Below are 20,326 nucleotides of genomic sequence, written 5' to 3'. Positions count from 1 at the left end.
CACTAACCCAAACCATGACTTTACTAACCCTAACCCTGACCCTAACCCTGACCCTAACCCTTAACCAAACCATACTTAACCCTAACCCAAACCCTAACTAACCCTAACCCTGACCTTAACCCTGACCCTAACCCTGACCCTAAACCAAACCATACTTAACCCTAACCCAAACCCTAACTAACCCTAACCCTGACCTTAACCCTGACCCTAACCCTTAACCAAACCATACTTAACCCTAACCCAAACCCTAACTAACCCTAACCCTGACCTTAACCCTAACCCTGACCCTAACCCTTAACCAAACCATACTTAACCCTAACCCAAACCCTAACTAACCCTAACCCTGACCTTAACCCTAACCCTAACCCTGACCCTAACCCTTAACCAAACCATACTTAACCCTAACCCTGACCCTAACCCTTATCCAAACCATACTTAACCCTAACCCTGACCCTAACCCTGACCCTAAACCCCCTTAACTAACCCTAACTCTAACCCAAACCCCTAAATTCCATGGTTAACAAAAAAAAACGCATGTGCAAAAAAACGCATACATGAGCATGCCAGTGCGCACGTATGCGCATCCATAGGCTATAATGGCCATTTTTAGCGCAAAACGTGCGCATGCGCTTTTTTGCAGGGCCAAAAAATGCAACATGCTGCGTCTGGAAAATACAAACACACACCCCCAAAAAACGCAGCGCATGAAAATCGCATACGTGCGCTTACCAGCGCGCAGGTATGCGCACCCATGTTAAATATAGGGGAAAAAACGCATGCGCAGGTATGCGTTTTTTTCCAGCGCAAAAAAACGCAAATGTGAAACCAGCCTTAAAAAGATGAGAGGCGTCTGTAATTTACATCATAGGTAGACCTCAACTATGGGAGACAAACTGAGAAAAAAAAATCCAGAAAATCACATTGTCTGTTTTTTTTTCATTTTATTTGCATATTATGGTGGAAAATAAGTATTTGGTCAGAAACAAGCAATCAAGATTTCTGGCTCTCACAGACCTGTAACTTCTTCTTTAAGAGTCTCCTCTTTCCTCCACTCATTACCTGTAGTAATGGCACCTGTTTAAACTTGTTATCAGTATAAAAAGACACCTGTGCACACCCTCAAACAGTCTGACTCCAAACTCCACTATGGTGAAGACCAAAGAGCTGTCAAAGGACACCAGAAACAAAATTGTAGCCCTGCACCAGGCTGGGAAGACTGAATCTGCAATAGCCAACCAGCTTGGAGTGAAGAAATCAACTGTGGGAGCAATAATTAGAAAATGGAAGACATACAAGACCACTGATAATCTCCCTCGATCTGGTGCTCCACGCAAAATCCCACCCCGTGGGGTCAGAATGATCACAAGAACGGTGAGCAAAAATCCCAGAACCACGCGGGGGGACCTAGTGAATGAACTGCAGAGAGCTGGGACCAATGTAACAAGGCCTACCATAAGTAACACACTACGCCACCATGGACTCAGATCCTGCAGTGCCAGACGTGTCCCACTGCTTAAGCCTGTACATGTCCGGGCCCGTCTGAAGTTTGCTAGAGAGCATTTGGATGATCCAGAGGAGTTTTGGGAGAATGTCCTATGGTCTGATGAAACCAAACTGGAACTGTTTGGTAGAAACACAACTTGTCGTGTTTGGAGGAAAAAGAATACTGAGTTGCATCCATCAAACACCATACCTACTGTAAAGCATGGTGGTGGAAACATCATGCTTTGGGGCTGTTTCTCTGCAAAGGGGCCAGGACGACTGATCCGGGTACATGAAAGAATGAATGGGGCCATGTATCGTGAGATTTTGAGTGCAAACCTCCTTCCATCAGCAAGGGCATTGAAGATGAAACGTGGCTGGGTCTTTCAACATGACAATGATCCAAAGCACACCGCCAGGGCAACGAAGGAGTGGCTTTGTAAGAAGCATTTCAAGGTCCTGGAGTGGCCTAGCCAGTCTCCAGATCTCAACCCTATAGAAAACCTTTGGAGGGAGTTGAAAGTCCGTGTTGCCAAGCGAAAAGCCAAAAACATCACTGCTCTAGAGGAGATCTGCATGGAGGAATGGGCCAACATACCAACAACAGTGTGTGGCAACCTTGTGAAGACTTACAGAAAACGTTTGACCTCTGTCATTGCCAACAAAGGATATATCACAAAGTATTGAGATGAAATTTTGTTTCTGACCAAATACTTATTTTCCACCATAATATGCAAATAAAGTGAAAAAAAAAAACAGACAATGTGATTTTCTGGATTTTTTTTTCTCAATTTGTCTCCCATAGTTGAGGTCTACGTATGATGTAAATTACAGACGCCTCTCATCTTTTTAAGTGGTGGAACTTGCACTATTGCTGACTAAATACTTTTTTTCCCCACTGTATATACTCTACATAAAGCTGTGTACATTATGTGGTGTGTGTAGAGTGCATAGTGCAGAGCGGCATCTCTCCTACATAGCAGACTGTGTGACTAGAGTGCACACTCAAGAGACATGTCTCCTACATGGCAGAACCGTGGGTTTTGTGCACACTGCAGAGCCATGTTTCACACAGGGCCATGCATGGGTATAGACGGCATGATGCAGGGCCGTGCATGGGTAGAGAGGGCATGGTGCAGGGCCGTGCATGGGTACAGAGGGCATGGTGCAGGGCCGTGAGTAGGTGTAGAGGGCAAGATGTAGGGCCATGAGTGTGTATAGTGGGCATGGTGTAGGGCCATGATTGGGTATAGAGGGCACAATCCAGGGCCGTGAGTGGGTGTACAGGGCACGGTGCAGTGCCGTGAGTGGGTGTACAAGGAATGATGGAGGGCTGTGAGTGGGTGTACAGGGCACAGTGCAGGGCCGTGAGTGGGTGTACAGGAAACGGTGCAGCGCCATGAGTGGGTGTACAGGAAACGGCGCAGGGCTGTGAGTGGGTGTAGAGGGCATGATGCAAGGCAGTGCATTAGCGTAGAAGGTACAGTACAGAACCGTGTACAGGTGTAGAGGGCATGATGTAGGGCCGTGAGTGGGTGTAGAGGGAATGGTGCAGGGCTGTGAGTGGGTGTAGAGGACACAGTGTAGTGCCGTGAGTAGGTGACCAGGGCATAGTACAAGGCCACGAGTGCATGTAGAGGGCATGGTGCAAGGCCGTGAGTGGGTGTAGAGGGCATGGTGCAGGGCCGTGAATGGCTGTAGAGGGCACGGTGCAGGGCCGTGAATGGCTGTAGAGGGCACGGTGCTGGGCCATGAGTGGGTGTAGAGGGAACGGTGCAAAGCTGCGAGTGGGTGTAGAGGGCACGGTGCAGGGCCATGAGTGGGTGTAGAGGGCACCGTGTAGGGCCGTGAGTGAGTGTACAGGGCACGGTGTAGGGCTGTGAGTGTGTGTACAGGCAACAGAGCAGGGCCGTGCGATAGTGTAGAGGGCATGATGCATGGCTGTGCATAAGCGTAGAAGTTACGTTTCAGAACCGTGTACGGGTGTAAAGGGCATGATGTAGAGCCGTGAGTGGGTGTAGAGGGCGCAGTGCAGGGCCGTGAGTGGGTGAAGAGGGCATGATGCAGGGCCGTGAGTGGGTGTAGAGGGCACGGTGCAGGGCCTTGAGTGGGTGTAGGTGGCACGGTGCATGGCCTTGAGTGGGTGTAGGTGGCACGGTGCTGGGCCGTGAGTGGGTGTAGAGGGCACGGTGCAGGGTTGTGAGTGGGTGTAGAGGGTACCCGGTGCAGTGCTGTGAGTGGGTGTCCAGGGCACGGTACAGGGCCATGAGTGCATGTAGAGGGCACGGTGCCGGGCACGGTGCAGGGTCGTGAGTGGGTGAAGAGGGCACGGGGCAAGGCCGTGAGTGGGTGTAGAGGGCACGGGGCAGGGCTGTGAGTGGGTGTAGAGGGCACGGTGCTGGGCCATGAGTGGGTGTAGAGGGCACGGTGCAAAGCTGCGAGTGGGTGTAGAGGGCACGGTGCAGGGCCATGAGTGGGTGTAGAGGGCACCGTGTAGGGCCATGAGTGAGTGTACAGGGCACGGTGTAGGGCTGTGAGTGTGTGTACAGGCAACAGAGCAGGGCCGTGCGTTAGTGTAGAGGGCATGATGCATGGCTGTGCATAAGCGTAGAAGGTACGTTTCAGAACCGTGTACGGGTGTAAAGGGCATGATGTAGAGCCGTGAGTGGGTGTAGAGGGCGCAGTGCAGGGCCGTGAGTGGGTGTAGAGGGCACGGTGCAGGGCCTTGAGTGGGTGTAGGTGGCACGGTGCAGGGCCTTGAGTGGGTGTAGAGGGCACGGGGCAGGGCCGTGAGTGGGTGAAGAGGGCACGGGGCAGGGCCGTGAGTGGGTGTAGAGGGCACGGGGCAGGGCCGTGAGTGGGTGAAGAGGGCATGGTGCAGGGTGGTGTGTACCGACTGCACAGGGTAGAACGGTGTGATTAGAGTACCCAGTGCAGAGCTGTGTGTATATATAGTAAGTACACACTGCAGTCCTGTGTTTTGAGTAACGGTGCAGAGCCTTGTATCCTACAGTGCAGAGCCGTGCTTGCCGTGCACAGTGCGGAGCTTTCCTGCATGCAGCATAGCTGTGGTCACATGCTCCTGACGTCACGCAAGGTCCTGTCCCTGCGGCTCTCCTCTGTAGTCACGGAGCTCCGTGTGACCGGTCACCGAGAGATGACGGCTCTGAGTGATGGCAGCAGGTGGCGGACACTTCCTGCTCCCGCCGGAGCCGTCAGCCACGGATCTCCTCCTCCGTCACCTGAGACATTGGGGGGGGGGTGGAGTGCAGGGCTCAGGGGGAGGAATAACCGAGTCCCTGCTGGAGGGAGGCGGGGGCGCAGGCCGTGATCGCAGCCCGGGTCCCATCAGTCTCTGCACTCTCCTTCCTAAGTTTGCTTTTCCATTTTGTAAGGCACATTTCCATTCCTGACCTGCCCGCAGCCGATCGTGCAGGCCCCTGTGTGTAACAACTGCCATCAACTTTTCTGCGTGATCTGTCCCAGTGTTATCGGCACAATGGCGGCTCGTGTGCTGTTCCGGGCAGTGATCATGGGACCCCCGGGCTCAGGGAAGGGGACGATCTCCGACAGGATCGTGAAACGCTTCGCGCTCAAGCACCTGTCCAGCGGAGACCTGCTGAGGCTGAACATGCAGAAGGGGACAGGTACGGCGGCGGCGGCGGCGGGAGGGGGATCTGTGCAGACGTGTCCTGCGGCGGGGTGACGTGAAGGTGACAGGAGGCTTCCACCATGACCTGGGCAGCTGCCTCCTATGTTCCCTGCAGGAGTTGGCTACATCCCCCAATCTGGTCGCTTCTGCCATTGTCCTCAGACCCTTCTGTGACAGCTGGAAGGTGGCCGGTTGCTAGGGGCAACCACGTGCACAGGATTTATGACAGCGCCCACTCATTATTCCCTGCACCACCCACATCTTTGTCAAAGCCGACATCTGATTTTTTATTTCTTTATACCGAGCACCTTCCTCCAGTCTGTACTGCCCCTCTGATTCTGGAAGGGTTTCTCTTTTATCCTGCGCCCCTCCAATCCATGGTTTATGCCCCTCAGTGATAATTATGCAAATTTTCCCTTCAAGCAACTAGGTTAATACCACAAAATGACACTTGGGGGCGCTACTGAGTATAACAATCTCACCTGTAGATCCTGTCTCTGGATACGTGGCCATGACCTTGCTCTAGGTTCTGTGCTGTCCTTGTCCACGCCTTGAGCAGCGCCAATGATGGCCGCCATCCTGCGCCTTTAAGGGCACGTATTTGGGGACAGGCGCAGGGATCCACCAGGAGTATTGATGGTAGTGTGTAGATTTCTCAGAAAGTAGCATCGATTATTCCTTGCGGGAACGGAAGCGGCTACCTGTAGAATACAGTCTGCCCTGTGTGGCCTTGTGGTAAGTGTGACAGGCGACTGATCAGGAGCTGCACTGCCAGAAAAACTGCCTAGTGTGACCATGTCCCTAGCACTGATCGACGCGCTCTCCTATCTGTGGTGACGTCATGACTGCTGCAGCCAATCACTGCCTTCAGTGATCACACCAATGCCGTTCACAGACGCTGCAGCCAATCACTGCCTTCAGTGATCACACCAATGCCGTTCACACGCTGCAGCCAATCACTGCCTTCAGTGATCACACCAATGCCGTTCACAGACGCTGCAGCCAATCACTCCCTTCAGTGATCACACCAATGCCGTTCAGAAGCTGCAGCCAATCACTCCCTTCAGTGATCACACCAATGCCGTTCACAGACGTTGCAGCCAATCACTCCCTTCAGTGATCACACCAATGCCAATCAGAAGCTGCAGCCAATCACTCCCTTCAGTGATCACACCAATGCCGTTCAGAAGCTGCAGCCAATCACTCCCTTCAGTGATCACACCAATGCCGTTCAGAAGCTGCAGCCAATCACTCCCTTCAGTGATCACACCAATGCCGTTCACAGGCGCTGCAGCCAATCACTCCCTTCAGTGATCACACCAATGCCATTCAGAAGCTGCAGCCAATCACTCCCTTCAGTGATCACACCAATGCCGTTCACAGACGCTGCAGCCAATCACTCCCTTCAGTGATCACACCAATGCCATTCAGAAGCTGCAGCCAATGACTTTCACACCTATTTTGTAAATTACGGGTAGTAAATGAGTATAGTTCTAGCACCAACCTATTCTGCAGTGCTGTACAGTGATTATCGGCCGTCACATCACTGAGTAGAAGGAAACCCCCCCCCAAAAATGGGGAGAATATACAAACTTGCAGATTGTTGAGCCGAAGACCCAGCCCTGAAAAGCCATCGTGCTAACCACTGAGCCGCCATGCTATTCACTACTGAGACTATGGACACACCATTAAGGAGCGTCACAAAGAAACTGGCTACATTTTTGCCATGTATTTTAATGCTGCATTTATGGAAGTGCATTTTTTTCTTTCTGCTTTAATTGATTCCGTACTCAGATTTGTAGTGTTAGTTTTTTTTACCCTTCAGTCATAAACCCCTCATGAATTCACATGTTGGTGTTGCACAACGTGCAATGTAGTTGTTTTCCCACTGAAATGAGCAGGAGCTTATTCAAAGGGTATTTGAAGCATTGGTTTTTTTTTCAAGTTGATTTTGGGACAGAATCTACTTTAAAATCCACATAAAAAACTCAGGCCCCAATTCATCAAGATCGGTGTTGTTCACATCAGTCTTGAATAGGAAAAGCGCTGGCGTCAGACGCGCCTGAATCATTAACACGCGCACACCCCTTAATGAATCGGGAGCATCGGATGCTTGGTGTGTGTCTCCCTGTGCCTCTCCCCAGATCCTACTCCAGTCCCCACTCGAATAAGATTTGTGGTGTGACGTAGCTAATGCCATCACTCTTTATGGCTCCCATCCCACCTCAGCTCGCCCACTTTGTTGGAGCTATGGAAAAATGGTGTGACAATGGTAAAAGTCGCAACATTTTAGTGCAGCCTTAAGTTGCGCCATAATTTTGTGAATTTTCAAAGCTTTTTACACCAGAATAAGGCCATAAAAGCTTTGATGACTCAGGACCATTGTGTACAAATACTCTACAGTCATGGCCAAAAGTTTTGAGAATGACACAAATATTATATTTTCACATAATCTGCTGGCCTCTGGTTTTTATTTGTGTTTGTCAGATGTTTTTATCACATACAGAAATATAATTGCAATCATATTATGAGTAACAAAAGGTTATATTGACAGTTAGAATGAGTTAATGCAGCAAGTCAATATTTGCGGTGTTGACCCTTCTTCTTCAGGACCTCAGCAATTCTCCCTGGCATGCTCTCAATCAACTTCTGGATCAAATCCTGACTGATAGCAGTCCATTCTTGCAAAATCAATGCTTTTATTTTGTCTGAATTTGAAGGTTTTTGTTTGTCCACCCGTCTCTTGATGATTGACCACAAGTTCTCAATGGGATTAAGATCTGGGGAGTTTCCAGGCCATGGTCCCAAAATCTCTATATTTTGTTCCCTGAGCCATATAGTTATCACCTTTGCTTTATGGCAAGGTGCTCCATCATGTTGAAAAAGGCATTGTTGATCGCCAAACTGCTCTTGGACGGTTGGGAGAAGTTGCTCTTGGAGGACATTCTGGTACCATTCTTTATTCATGGCTGTGTTTTTAGGCAAGACTGAGAGAGAGCCCATTCCCTTGGCTGAGAAGCCACTCCACACATGAATGGTTTCAGGATGCTTGACAGTTGGCATGAGACAAGACTGGTGGTAGCGCTCACCTCGTCTTCTCCGAATAAGCCGTTTGCCAGATGTCCCAAACAATCGAAAAGGGGATTCATCAGAGAAAATGACTTTACCCCAGTCCTCAGCAGTCCACTCCCTGTACCTCTTGCAGAATATCAGTCTGTCCATGATGTTTTTTCTGGAGAGAAGTGGCTTCTTTGCTGCCCTCCTTGAGACCAGGCCTTGCTCCAAGAGTCTCCGCCTCACAGTGCGTGCAGATGCACTCACACCTGCCTGCTGCCATTCCAGAGCAAGCTCTGCACTGCTGGTAGCTCGATCCCGCAGCTGAAACACTTTTAAGAGAAGGTCCTGGCACTTGCTGGTCTTTCTTGGGCGCCCTGGAGCCTTTTTGGCAACAAGGGAACCTCTCTCCTTGAAGTTCTTGATGATGCGATAGATTGTTGACTGAGGTGCAATCTTTCTAGGTGCGATACTCTTCCCTGTTAGGCCATTTTTGTGCAGTGCAATGATGACTGCACGTGTTTCTTTAGAGATAACCATGGTTAACAGAAGACAAACAATGATGCCAAGCACCAGCCTCCTTTTAAAGTGTCCAGTGGTGTCATTCTTGCTTAATCATGACAGATTGATCTCCAGCCCTGTCCTCATCAACACCCACACCTGTGTTAATGGAGCAATCACTGAAACGATGTTAGCTGGTCCTTTTAAGGCAGGGCTGCAATGATGTTGAAATGTGTTTGGGGGGGTTAAAGTTCATTTTCTAGGCAAATATTGACTTTGCAAGTAATTGCTATTAAGCTGATCACTCTTTATAACATTCTGGAGTATATGCAAATTACCATTAGAAAAAATGAAGCAGTAGACTTTGTAAAGATTAATTTTTGTGTCATTCTCTAAACTTTTGGCCATGACTGTACATGTAGAAATGATGCAGACCACACAAGCGCTCAGAAAAGGACTACCATATGTTGCCGAATGGTCCAAGTATCCGGACTGGCCAATTGGCTCTTACAGTGTAAATTTACCATTTATTTTCCTATTGTTTTACAGTTGCTTTACAATGCAAAGTCTGAACTTGGCCCACTACTAAGGCATTGCTTCTAGTATACTTGCCAAATATTAAGATACTGAAGGTTGCCCAAGTCCGATGTCCACGTAAAGATTTGTCCTTGTTTCAGTGTGATTGACTAAAGGCCGACGTAGGTAATATGCCACGGAGAGTAAGCCGAACTCCAGTTATGCCAAGTGCACACTTGTGCCCTGTACACATGAGGCCTATGAAATTCATGGAATGGGAAAGTCTCGCTTGGCTCACTGAGAAGTGAAGTGGGAGAGGAGGTTTTGCTTGCTTATTATCTGATTATAGTCTTTGATAATGATCATAATAATAATTTGATTTCTATGTCTTTTACATCATTAGGGTAAATTTAGGACTCGTTTACATGAGCGTATTACGAGTATGGACATGATTTTTACACATTAAAGCAGCCCTCCTCCTCCCATCAAAGTTTTTATCCTCTTAATATATTGCAGTCATCATATTATATAGCATTGTACTTACAATTGCCCATTTTACCTTTCTACCCAGCCAATTCTTCTCTTTTCTGTTCTCTATGTAGAAACAGGAAGTCTCTTGTCCCTATAAAAATCATGCCCCTGTCACACACAGCGATCTCGATTTGTGACGCAACAGCGATCTCACCAGCGAGATCGCTGTGTGTGACAGCTATCAGCGACCGGCCCCCCTGCCGGGTATCGCTGATCGTTGTTGAAACGTCTGGACGTTTTTTTGATCGCTGGTCTCCCGCTGGCCAGCACGCATCTCTGCGTGTGACAGGCGGGAGACCAACGAGCAGGAGCTGGTAACCAAGGTACACATCGGGTTTCCAAGGGGCGAGCGGCACTTAGAAACCCGATGTGTACCTTAGTTACCAGCACGCTGATGCAGGGAGCTGGTAACCAAGGTACACATCGCGTTTCTAAGTGCCATGTGCCCCTTAGAAACCCGATATGTACCTTGGTTACCAGCTCCCTGCATCAGCGCGCTGGTAACTAAGATACACTGCGGGTAACTAAGCGACATGTGTCGCTTGTTACCCGCATGTCGCTGGTCCTGATCGCTGGTGAAGCTGCCTGTTTGACAGCTCACCAGCGATCATGTAGCGACACTCCAGCAATCTTGACAAGGTGATATCGTTGTCGGGATCGCTGGTGCATCGCTATGTGTGAGGGGGCCCTAACTCCTGACCCAACTGCTCCTCCTCCCCCGGCCAGGGACTTTTGCAGTGACTAATGACTCATAGGGAAACGTAGCCTCCTTTTTCTACATAGAGCTTAGAGGGGTTCATCTTGTCATAATCATGAGATATCATAGAACTAACAGAAAAGAGAAGAATTATCTGGGTAGAAGGTAAAATGAGCAATTGTAAATACACAGAGCTATATAATATGATTATTGGAATATATTAAAGGGATCCTGTCAGGTCCTCCATACCCTCCAACACAGCCGCATTCACATCATATCACTGCCTAACCAGCCGTTTATAATGTTAGTCCCTTACATCCATTTAAAAAAAAGGTTTGTCAGCCATATTGCATCCGATTTTTACATTGCCATTGTTAACGTAGGAAACGGTATTTGATCTTGTACATTGTACACTGCTGACGCATGACTAGAGCGAGATAGGCAGACTAGGCCACAGTACAAGTTGTGTGGGAGCGCAATGCCACAATCAGGCTGGGATTCCCTTTGTTACATGTAGATATCTTTTTGGGTGAATTTCAATATTGCGTAAGCCGCAGATATAGGCCAGGGTCACTCTCCGTTTTTTCCCCGCTGGCCTGCTGGAGTAATTGCATTGCTGCTGGGTCAGTTGATGTGGCTGGTGACCACTCCCACCATCCTTCAAGAGGTCATCTGATGCATCAGGTGACTGTCGGTCAGGAATCTGCAGTGACTGAGCTGGAGGAAGGAGCTGGCTGGGCGCATTGGTGCTTTACTGAGTTCGCTGATCTGGTGTCTTATCCTGCTGTGCGGTGCTTTGTAGCAGAAAGCTAAGTGTTGCGTTTTTTGTTACGTTGTCCCTTTTCATGTCTGTCTTTCCATTCCTTTTGTTGTATCAGTGCAGAGGTGGGACCAGTGCTCTCGCCTGCCAGTTGTCATGATCCCAGTGCAGGTTTTTGACCTGCACATCAGGAGTTAATGTCTTGAGCTCAGTGCAGGCTTTGACCTGCATGCCTGGGGTTAATTATTATGGCCTCTCTTTGGTTCAGGGAGAGCTTTTTATAGCCCTGAGAAACTCCAATCCCTGTCAGTTATACTTTTGCCTTTAGCCGAGTGTTTTGACCCCTGTGTGCCTGTTCGTTGTCTTATAGCTTGCTTATGTGGTTCTGATCCGGTTCTGTTCCCCGTTGTGAGTTTGCCTGTTGATTCTGTACTGTATATCTGCTTCTCTGGTTTCTGACTTCTTGGCTGCGTCTTGACTATCTGTTCTGTCTAGCCCTTTGGTAATTGTCGTGCTATCTCGTGCTTTGACCCCGGCCTGATTTGGTTTATGTCCCTGTTTATGCCAATTAGTAACTTTGTTCCGTAGTTTCCATTCTAGGAGTTTTCCTGCAGCTCTAGCTCTCTGGAGTTTAGGCCACGCCCCCAGCAGTCACGTACTTCAGGTCCTGCGGGTCTGAAGCACGCATCTTCTCTACTGCTGCCCACTCCACAGGTATCTCTGAGCACAGTTTGTCTTACTCAGGACACGCGCACTGGCTCAGTGAGCAAATGCAGTGCGGTGTTCCTGACACCAGTTCCCTACTTAGGGGTAAGAGCAGGGCAAGTGAGGGATTAGGTATCCTGCTCAGTGACGGGGTGAAAAAACCTTGTATTGGGACGATAGTGAGATCAGGGCACATCCTCAAGTGAGTGCAGGATGTGTCCATCCCCCTGTTCCCTATCGACAGGGCCCACCATTGTTATAGTTTCCCTGGTGTCAGTCACTTCATGACACCACTCCAGGACCTTCATATGCTTCTTAAGAAGCCACTCCTTTGTTGCCCTGGCGGTGTGCTTTGGCTAATTATCATGCTGAAAGACCCATCCATGTTTCATTTTCAATGTCCTTGCTAATGAAAGGAGGTTTGCACTCAAAATCTCACAATACATGGCCCCATTCATTCTTTCATGTACACGGATCAGTCGTCCTGGTCTCTTTGCAGAGAAACAGCCCCAAAGCATGATGATGCCACCCCATGCTTCACAGTAGGTATGGTGTTCTTTGAATGCAACTCAGCATTCTGTCTCCTCCAAACACGACAAGTTTTGTTTCTACCAAACAATTCTACTTTTGTTTCATCAGACCATTCTCCCAATACTCTTCTGGATAATGCAAATGCTCTTTAGCAAACTTCAGATGTGGCCGGACATGTACTGGCTTTAGCAGGGGGACACGTATGGCACTGCAAAATCTGAGTCCCTGGCGGCATAGTGTGTTACTGTTGGTAGCTTTTGTTATGATGGTCCCAGCTCTTTTCAGGTCATTCACTAGGTCCCCCCATATGGTTCTGAAATTTTTGCTCACTGTTCTTATGATCTTTTTGACCCCAAGGGGTGAGATCTTGCATGGAGCCCCAGATCAAGAGAGATTATGAGTGGTCTTGTATGGCTTCCATTTTCTTATTATTGGTCCCACAGTTGATTTCATCACACCAAGCTAATTGCCTATTACAGATTCAGTCTTCCCAGTCTCGTGCAGGGCTACAATTTTTTGTTTCTGGTGTCCTTCGACAGCTCTTTGGTCTTCATCATAGTGGAGTTTGGAGTGTGACCGTTAGAGGTTGTGGACAGGTGTCTTTTATATTGATAACAAGTTCAAACAGGTGCCATTACCACAGGTAATGAGTGGAGGACAGAGGAGCCTCTTAAAGAAGAAGTTACAGGTCTGTGAGAGCCAGAAATCTTACATGTTTTTAGGTGACTAAATACTTATTTTTCACCATAATTTGCAAAATAAATCTTGCCAAATCAGACACGGTGATTTTCTGGATTTGTTTTCTCATTTTGACTCTCATAGCTGTGGTCTACCTATGATGTCAATTACAGGCCTCTCTCATCTTTTTAAGTAGGAGAACTTGCACAATTGGTGGCTGACTAAATACTTTTTTCCCCACTGTAAATTGCCGATAGCTGTGCCAAGGAAAAATCCAGTGCTGTCATCTGAGTTCATTATCCTGTCTGCTAAGCAGCACACCTTTTCTTTTATTTAATAATTTTTTAAAGGGAATCTGTCACCAGTTTTTTGGCCTATCAAGTAAAAATATCATCTAATATAGAGTGTGAGCTATGCATTCCCCAACTACTTGTGAAATCCCCTGACTCTGCATGAATCACCCATAAAAACCTTTTATATTGTTCCCGCACTGTATGTAAATGTCCTCGGTCTGGTCCGATGGGCGTTGGTTCTGGTCCCTCTCTCCACCCCAAATCGGTGTGCTGCACGCATTCCGTTCTGCGAATAGCGTTGTTCGCGTACAGGCGCATTCAAATTGCCTCCCGCACGTGCGCAGTATGCTTTGCCCAACTGCGGGCAAAGCTGAAAAGCAATAGTGTGCATGCTCCGGTGAACTATGTCCCGGAACACAGCAAAATACTTGCGGGAAAGACTCCGGTGGCCGTCGAAGGGTGCGTATATCACTATTTTTTTATTTCAATTCTATTTTTTACAGGATTATGGTACCCAGGGCATGGAGGAGAGTCTCCCCTCCTCCTCACCCTGGGTACCATCCGCACATGAAGCGCTCACTTTATGCATGATGAGCATAGCCACATGCGTAAAGTGAGTGTTTCAGTACAATCCTATGGGTGCGTAATCACCACGATTCCGCACAAAGAATGAACAACACCGCAAAAACGCTAAAAAAGGCAACGTGTGCACACAGCCTTAACTGGTTCACCTGTCATAGCACATTGATACCACCTTTCCATGGAATATGTCATAAATATTAGATCGGTGTGGGTCCAATATCCGATCAGTTATTTGTGCCATTGACCACTGGATGTCAACCCTATGGGTCCAATTCATCAAGGTGTTTTTTCCAGAATTGTCATAAAACACTGTGAAATGTCACAAAAAGTTTGTGACTTTTGGCAATTTTATTCCACTCTGAAGTTGAAAGATGCACAAAATTCGTTAATGAATTAGGTGGAATTTGCCACAACACACAGTGGAACAAGTCTGGCATACAAATTTGCATTCTTGAGAAATCTGGTCTTTTGAAAAGAGCTGCAAAATTCAGCTCCACTCAGTGTGTAGCAGCCGTTGCCTGTTACTGCAAAATAGCTCCAGCTATTTCTAATAGAAGTTTTTCTGCCCCATCCAACAGTGGCTGCTATACGTTGAATGGACGTGCACTTTGCGACTCCAGTCAATGTGTTAACATCCAGCTGTCACTACAGCAAATGACAGCGGTTGGGGTGTCAGAGCTCCCACCGGTTTCATACTGATGACCTATCAGATAGACAAATCATCAGTTTAGTGTAATTGACACCCCGTTTAGCATTTCAAGATTCTCTATTGAACAGATTTCATTATACACACAGTGCATGAATTTTTCCAAAATCTTGGTTCAGAGATGCTCAGAGCTTGGGCTATTTTTTATAACCTTACCCTGCTTTACTCTTTTCCACAACTTTATCTGTGACCTGTCTGGTGTGTTCTTGGTTTTCAGGATCCTGTTTGATCCTTAGGCTAAGTTCCCACGTTGTAGAAATGCTGCGGAAATGTCCGCAACATTTCTGCAACTCCCTGCCGTGGGTAAAACGCATGTGGAATTCGCATGCATTTTCCCGCAAAACACAAGCGTTTTGCAAGCGTTTTTAGCTTGCGCTTTTCTAAATGATTTGAAGCATCGCTTGGAAAAGTGATTGACAGGTTGGTCACACTTGTCAAGCATGGAAATACTTACCCACTGTCGGCCTCTAGAGTTGTCCCTCCTCTCAGCCACGCTGCCAGCATCTTCCATTCCCAGAGATGCCTTGCGACAATGACCTCTGATGATGCAGCATCACTCAAGACCGCTGCGTCATCAGAGGTCATTCGTGCAATGCATCCCTGGGAACGGAAGATGCTGACAGTGTGGCTGAGAGGCGGGACAACTCCAGGGGCCGACAGTGGGTAAGTATATCCCTATTTTTTATTCTAATTCTATTTTTTACAGGAATATGGTACCCAGGGCATGGAGGAGAATCTTGTCTCCTCCAGACCCTGGGTACCATCCACACATGAAGCGCTCACTTTGCGCATGGTGGGCATTTCAATGAAATCCTATGGTGGCGAAATCGACGCGATTCTGCAGAAATAATTGTCATACTGCAGATTTTACCACTACGCGATTCCGCAGTGGTAAAATCCGCAGCATGGGCACAGCAACTGTGGAATCCCATAGGATTGCATGGGGATGCATTTTAGTAGCATTTTTTAAGCGTTTCCGCTGCGGCGGAAACGCATAAAAAAACGCAACGTGGGCACACAGCTTTAACCCCTTTACCCCCAAGGGTGGTTTGCACATTAATGATGGGGCTAATTTTTACAATTCTGACCACTGTCCCTTTATGAGGTAATAACTCTGAAACGCTTCCATGGATCCCGGTGATTCTGACATTGTTTTCTTGTGACATATTGTACTTCATGTTAGTGGTAAAATTTCATTCGTATAACTTGTGTTTATTTGTGAAAAAGGAAATTTGGCAAAAATTTTGAAAGTTTCGCAATTTTCCAAATTTGAATTTTTATGCCCTTAAATCACAGAGATACGGCACAAAAAAAACTTAAGTAACATTTCCCACATGTTTACTTTACGTCAGCACAATTTGGGAACCAAATTTTTTTTTTAGGAAGTTTTTAGGGTTAAAAGTTGACCAGCGATTTCTCATTTTTACAACATTTTTTTAGGGACCACATCACATTTGAAGTCACTTTGAGGGGTCTATATGATAGAAAATACCCAAAAGTGACACCATTCTAAAAGCTGCACCCCTCAAGGTGCTCAAAACCACATTCAAGAAGTTTATTAACCCTTCAAGTGCTTCACAGGAATTTTTTTAATGTTTAAAAAAAATGAACATTTAACTTTTTTCACAAAAAAATTACTTCAGGTCCAGTATTTTTTATTTTACCAAGAGTAACAGGAGAAATTAGAGTGCAAAAGTTATTGTGCAATTTGTCCTGAGTACGCTGATACCTGATATGTGGGAGCGCCGTTTGAGTTTTACAGCGCAAAATTGGCTGGAATTCAGATCGGACGCCATGTCACGTTTGGAGAGCCCCTGATGGGCCTAAACTGTCGAAACCCCCCACAAGTGACCCCATTTTGGAAACTAGACCCCCCAAGGAACTTATCTAGATGTGTGGTGAGCACTTTGAACTCCCAAGTGCTTCACAGAAGTTTATAACATATAGCCATAAAAATAAAATATTTTTTTCCACAAAAAATGATATTTTTGCCCCCAATTTTTTATTTTCCCAAGGGTAACAGGAGAAATTGGACCCCAAAAGTGTTTGTGCAATTTGTCCTGAGTAGGCTGATGCCCCATATGTGGGGGTAAACCACGGTTTGGGCGCATGGCAGGGCTTGGAAGGGAATGAGCACTGTTTGACTTTTTCAACGCAGAATTTCCTGGAATTGAGATCAGACGCCATGTTGCGTTTGGAGAGCCCCTGATGTGCCTAAACAGTGGAAACCCCCCAGTTCTAACTCCACCCCTAACCGCAACACACCCCCAGCCCTAACCCTAATGGGAAAATAGAAATAAATACATTTTTTTTTATTTTATTATTTTTCCATAACTATGAGGGTGATAAAGGGTGGTTTGACTTACTATATATGGTGGGTTTTTATGTTTGGCAGTTGTCATACGCTAAAAGACACTTTTTATTGTAAAAATAGTTTTTGCATTACCACATTTTGAGAGCTATAATTTTTCCATATTTTGACCCACCGAGTCATGCGAGGTCTTATTTTTTGCGGGACGAGATGACGTTTCTATTGGTGCCATTTTCGGGTACGTGACATTTTTTGATCACTTTTTTTTCCGGTTTTTGAGACGCAGAATGAACAAAAACCAGCATTTCATGAATTTCTTTTGGGGGATGCGTTTACACTGTTCCGCGTGTGGTAAGATTGATAGAGCAGTTTTATTCTTCGGGTCAGTACGATTACAGCGATACCTCATTTATGTCTTTTTTATGTTTAGGCGCTTTTATACAATGAAAACAATTTTATATAAAAAAAATAATTATTTTTGCATTGCCTTATTCTGTGAGCTATAACTTTTTTATCTTTTACGCTGATGACGCTGTATGGCGGCTTGTTTTTTGCGGGACAAGATGACGTTTTCAGCGGTACCATGGTTATTTATATCCATCTTTTTGATTGCGCGTTATTGCACTTTTTGTTCGGCGGCATGATGATAAAACATTGTTTTTTGCTTTGTTTTTTATCTTTTATTTTTTAAGGGGTTCACTAAAGGGGTTAAGTAGTGGGACAGTTTTATAGGACGGGTCGTTACGCACACGGCGATGCTAAATAAGTGTACTTTTATTGTTTTTTTTTTTATTAACAAATGAATTGGTATTAGGGAATTTTTTTTATTTAGGAATTTTTTTAATAAATTATTTTTACACTTTTTTTTACTTTATTTTATTGTCCGGGGGGGGGGCATCACTGTCTAGTGTCAGACGCTGCAGCAGGCTTTCTCAGTGACCGCCCCTGACACATAGTGCCGGGTGTCAGCTGTGATAATCAGCTGACACCCGGCCGCGATAGGCGGCGCTCCCCCCCGGGGACGCCGCTGATCGCGCTGACGTACTATCCTTTCCCCGGTCATACGGGTACCGTGGACAGGATAGTACGTCTGATGTCAGAAAGGGATTAATGTTTTCAAACAAACCTCTGAGGCCTTCACAGAACAGCTGTAGTTATACTGAGAATAAATTGGACACTGGTGGACTTAATTTACTCATTATGTGACTTCTGTAGGCAACTGATCAATTAGGATTTTATTTACCGTATTTTGCGGATTATAAGATGCTCCGGATTATAAGACGCACCCCAAATTTTGAGGAGAAAAATAGGAAAAAAAAACCTTTTTATTTAATAAAATGGTGGTACTTCTTATAATCCATGCGTCTTATTACTTACCAGGGGTGGTGGCTGCGGTCAATCAGGGTAGGGGCTGGAGGAGGCAAGAGTGGGGCGTTGCTGCAGGCCGCAAGCTGGGATAAGGAGGTGTTCGGATGTGTGGCGAGCCGCTGCGGTGTTCGGTGGTGCTGTGGGAGTTTTAACAACAAAAACCCCCCACAATTTTAACTGTTATATTTTTTTCTTTTTAAGGCTTTTTTATAAGGTTTAATTAATTTTATATTTTGATAACTTGGAATTTTAATGATGCAGCAGTACTAAGTATGTAATTTTTTTTATTGCATTTTTGTCTTTTTTTAACCCCTTCCCGAACTTTGACGCCACGTAGGCGTCATGAAAAGTTGTGCCAATCCAACCCATGACAACTATGTGGCGTCATGAATTAATAGCCCCCCTGCAGGTCGGGTGACCGGGGTCACTGAGAGGTCACCCGACATGCACACACACAGGACCCTTTCTACTTCACCACAGGGGGGGTGGCTTAGCCCTCACGTGGCTACGATCGCTCTGATTGGCTTCCCTCCGCTCCCCCTCACCCCCTCCCCGTTACCTACTATGTCCCTCTGGCCGTCCCGGTGTCCCACTGTCCCGGATCATGGGCGCCGCCACCTTGGAAAATGGTGGGCGCATGCGCAGTGCGCCCACCTGAATCTGCCGGCTGCAGATTCATTCATTCATTTTGATCACTGTGATAAATTCTCAGAGTGATCAAAATAAAAAAATAAACCCCCCTTTATCACCCCCATAGGTAGGCACAAATAATAAAATAAAGAAAATATTTGTATTTTTCCATTAGGGTTAGGGTTGGAATTAGGGTTAAGATTAGGGTTAGGGGTGAGTTGGGATTAGGGTTAGGCTTGTAGTTAGGGTTAGAGTTGGGATTAGGGTTAGGGGTGTGTTGGGGTTAGGGTTGGAGTCAGAATTGAGGGGTTTCCACTGTTTAGGCACATCAGGGGGTCTCCAAACGCGACATGGCGCCACCATTTATTCCAGCCAATTTTGCGTTCAAAGAGTCAAACAGTGCTCCCTCCATTCCGAGCCCCGACGTGTGCCCAAACAGTGATTTACCCCCACATATGGGGTATCAGCGTACTCAGGAAAAATTGCACAACAACTTTGGGCATCTAATTGCTCCTGTTACCCTTGGGAAAATAAAAAATTGCAGGCTAAAAAAATTATTTTTGTGCAAAAAAAATGTTTTTTTTTATTTTCACGACTCTGCGTTATAAACTTCTGTGAAGCACTTGGGGGTTCAAAGTGCTCACCACACATCTAGATAAGTTCCTTGGGGGATCTAGTTTCCAAAATGGGGTCACTTGTGGGGGGTTTCCACTGTGTAGGCACATTAGGGGCTCTATAAATGTAACATGACGCCCGCACAACATTCCATCAAGTCGGCATATCAAAACGTCACTACTTCCCCTCCGAGCCCCGATGTGTGCCCAAACAGTGGTCCCCCCACATATGGGGTACTACAATACTCAGGACAAACTGGACAACAACTTTTGGGGTCCAATTTATCCTGTTACCCTTGGGAAAATAAAAAATCATTTTTGAGGAAAAAAATATGAATTTGTATTTTCATGGCTCTGCGTTTATAAACTTCTGTGAAGCACTTGGGGGTTCAAAGTGCTCACTGCACATCTAGATAAGCTCCTTGGGGGGTCTAGTTTCCAAAATGGGGTCACTTGTGGGGGTTTTCTACTGTCTAGGCACATCAGGGGCTCTGCAAACGCAACATGACGCCCGCAGAACATTCCATCAAAGTCTGCATTCCAAAATGGCGCTCCTTCCCTTCTGAGCTCTCCCATGCGCCCAAACAGTGGTTCCCCCCACATATGGGGTATCGGTGTATTCAGGACAAATTGCACAACAACTTTTGTGGTCCAATTTCTCCTGTTAGCCTTGTGAAAATAAAAAATAGCGGGCTAAAAAGTCATTTTTGAGGAA

The 20,326-nt window shown here is 46.7% G+C and overlaps 1 protein-coding gene across 1 annotated transcript in view; it reads left to right on the top strand.

Annotated features, from left to right (window-relative positions):
* The first annotated feature begins 4,607 nt into the window (after nt 1–4,607).
* The window catches only part of AK3 (adenylate kinase 3), a 57,359-nt gene continuing 41,640 nt past the window's right edge, over nt 4,608–20,326 (top strand). Inside the window, exon 1 of the mRNA XM_073542628.1 lies at nt 4,608–5,129. Coding sequence (XP_073398729.1) covers nt 4,982–5,129 — 148 coding nt within the window. The 5' untranslated portion in view covers nt 4,608–4,981. The remainder of the gene's footprint in view (nt 5,130–20,326) is intronic.

This window comes from Dendrobates tinctorius, unplaced genomic scaffold, assembly GCF_039654945.1.
Source record: "Dendrobates tinctorius isolate UK_male_01 unplaced genomic scaffold, ASM3965494v1 ptg000128l, whole genome shotgun sequence".
Taxonomy (NCBI): domain Eukaryota; kingdom Metazoa; phylum Chordata; class Amphibia; order Anura; family Dendrobatidae; genus Dendrobates; species Dendrobates tinctorius.
Note: the sequence above shows the minus strand (reverse complement) of the source record. Positions and strands in the feature narration are given on the sequence as shown.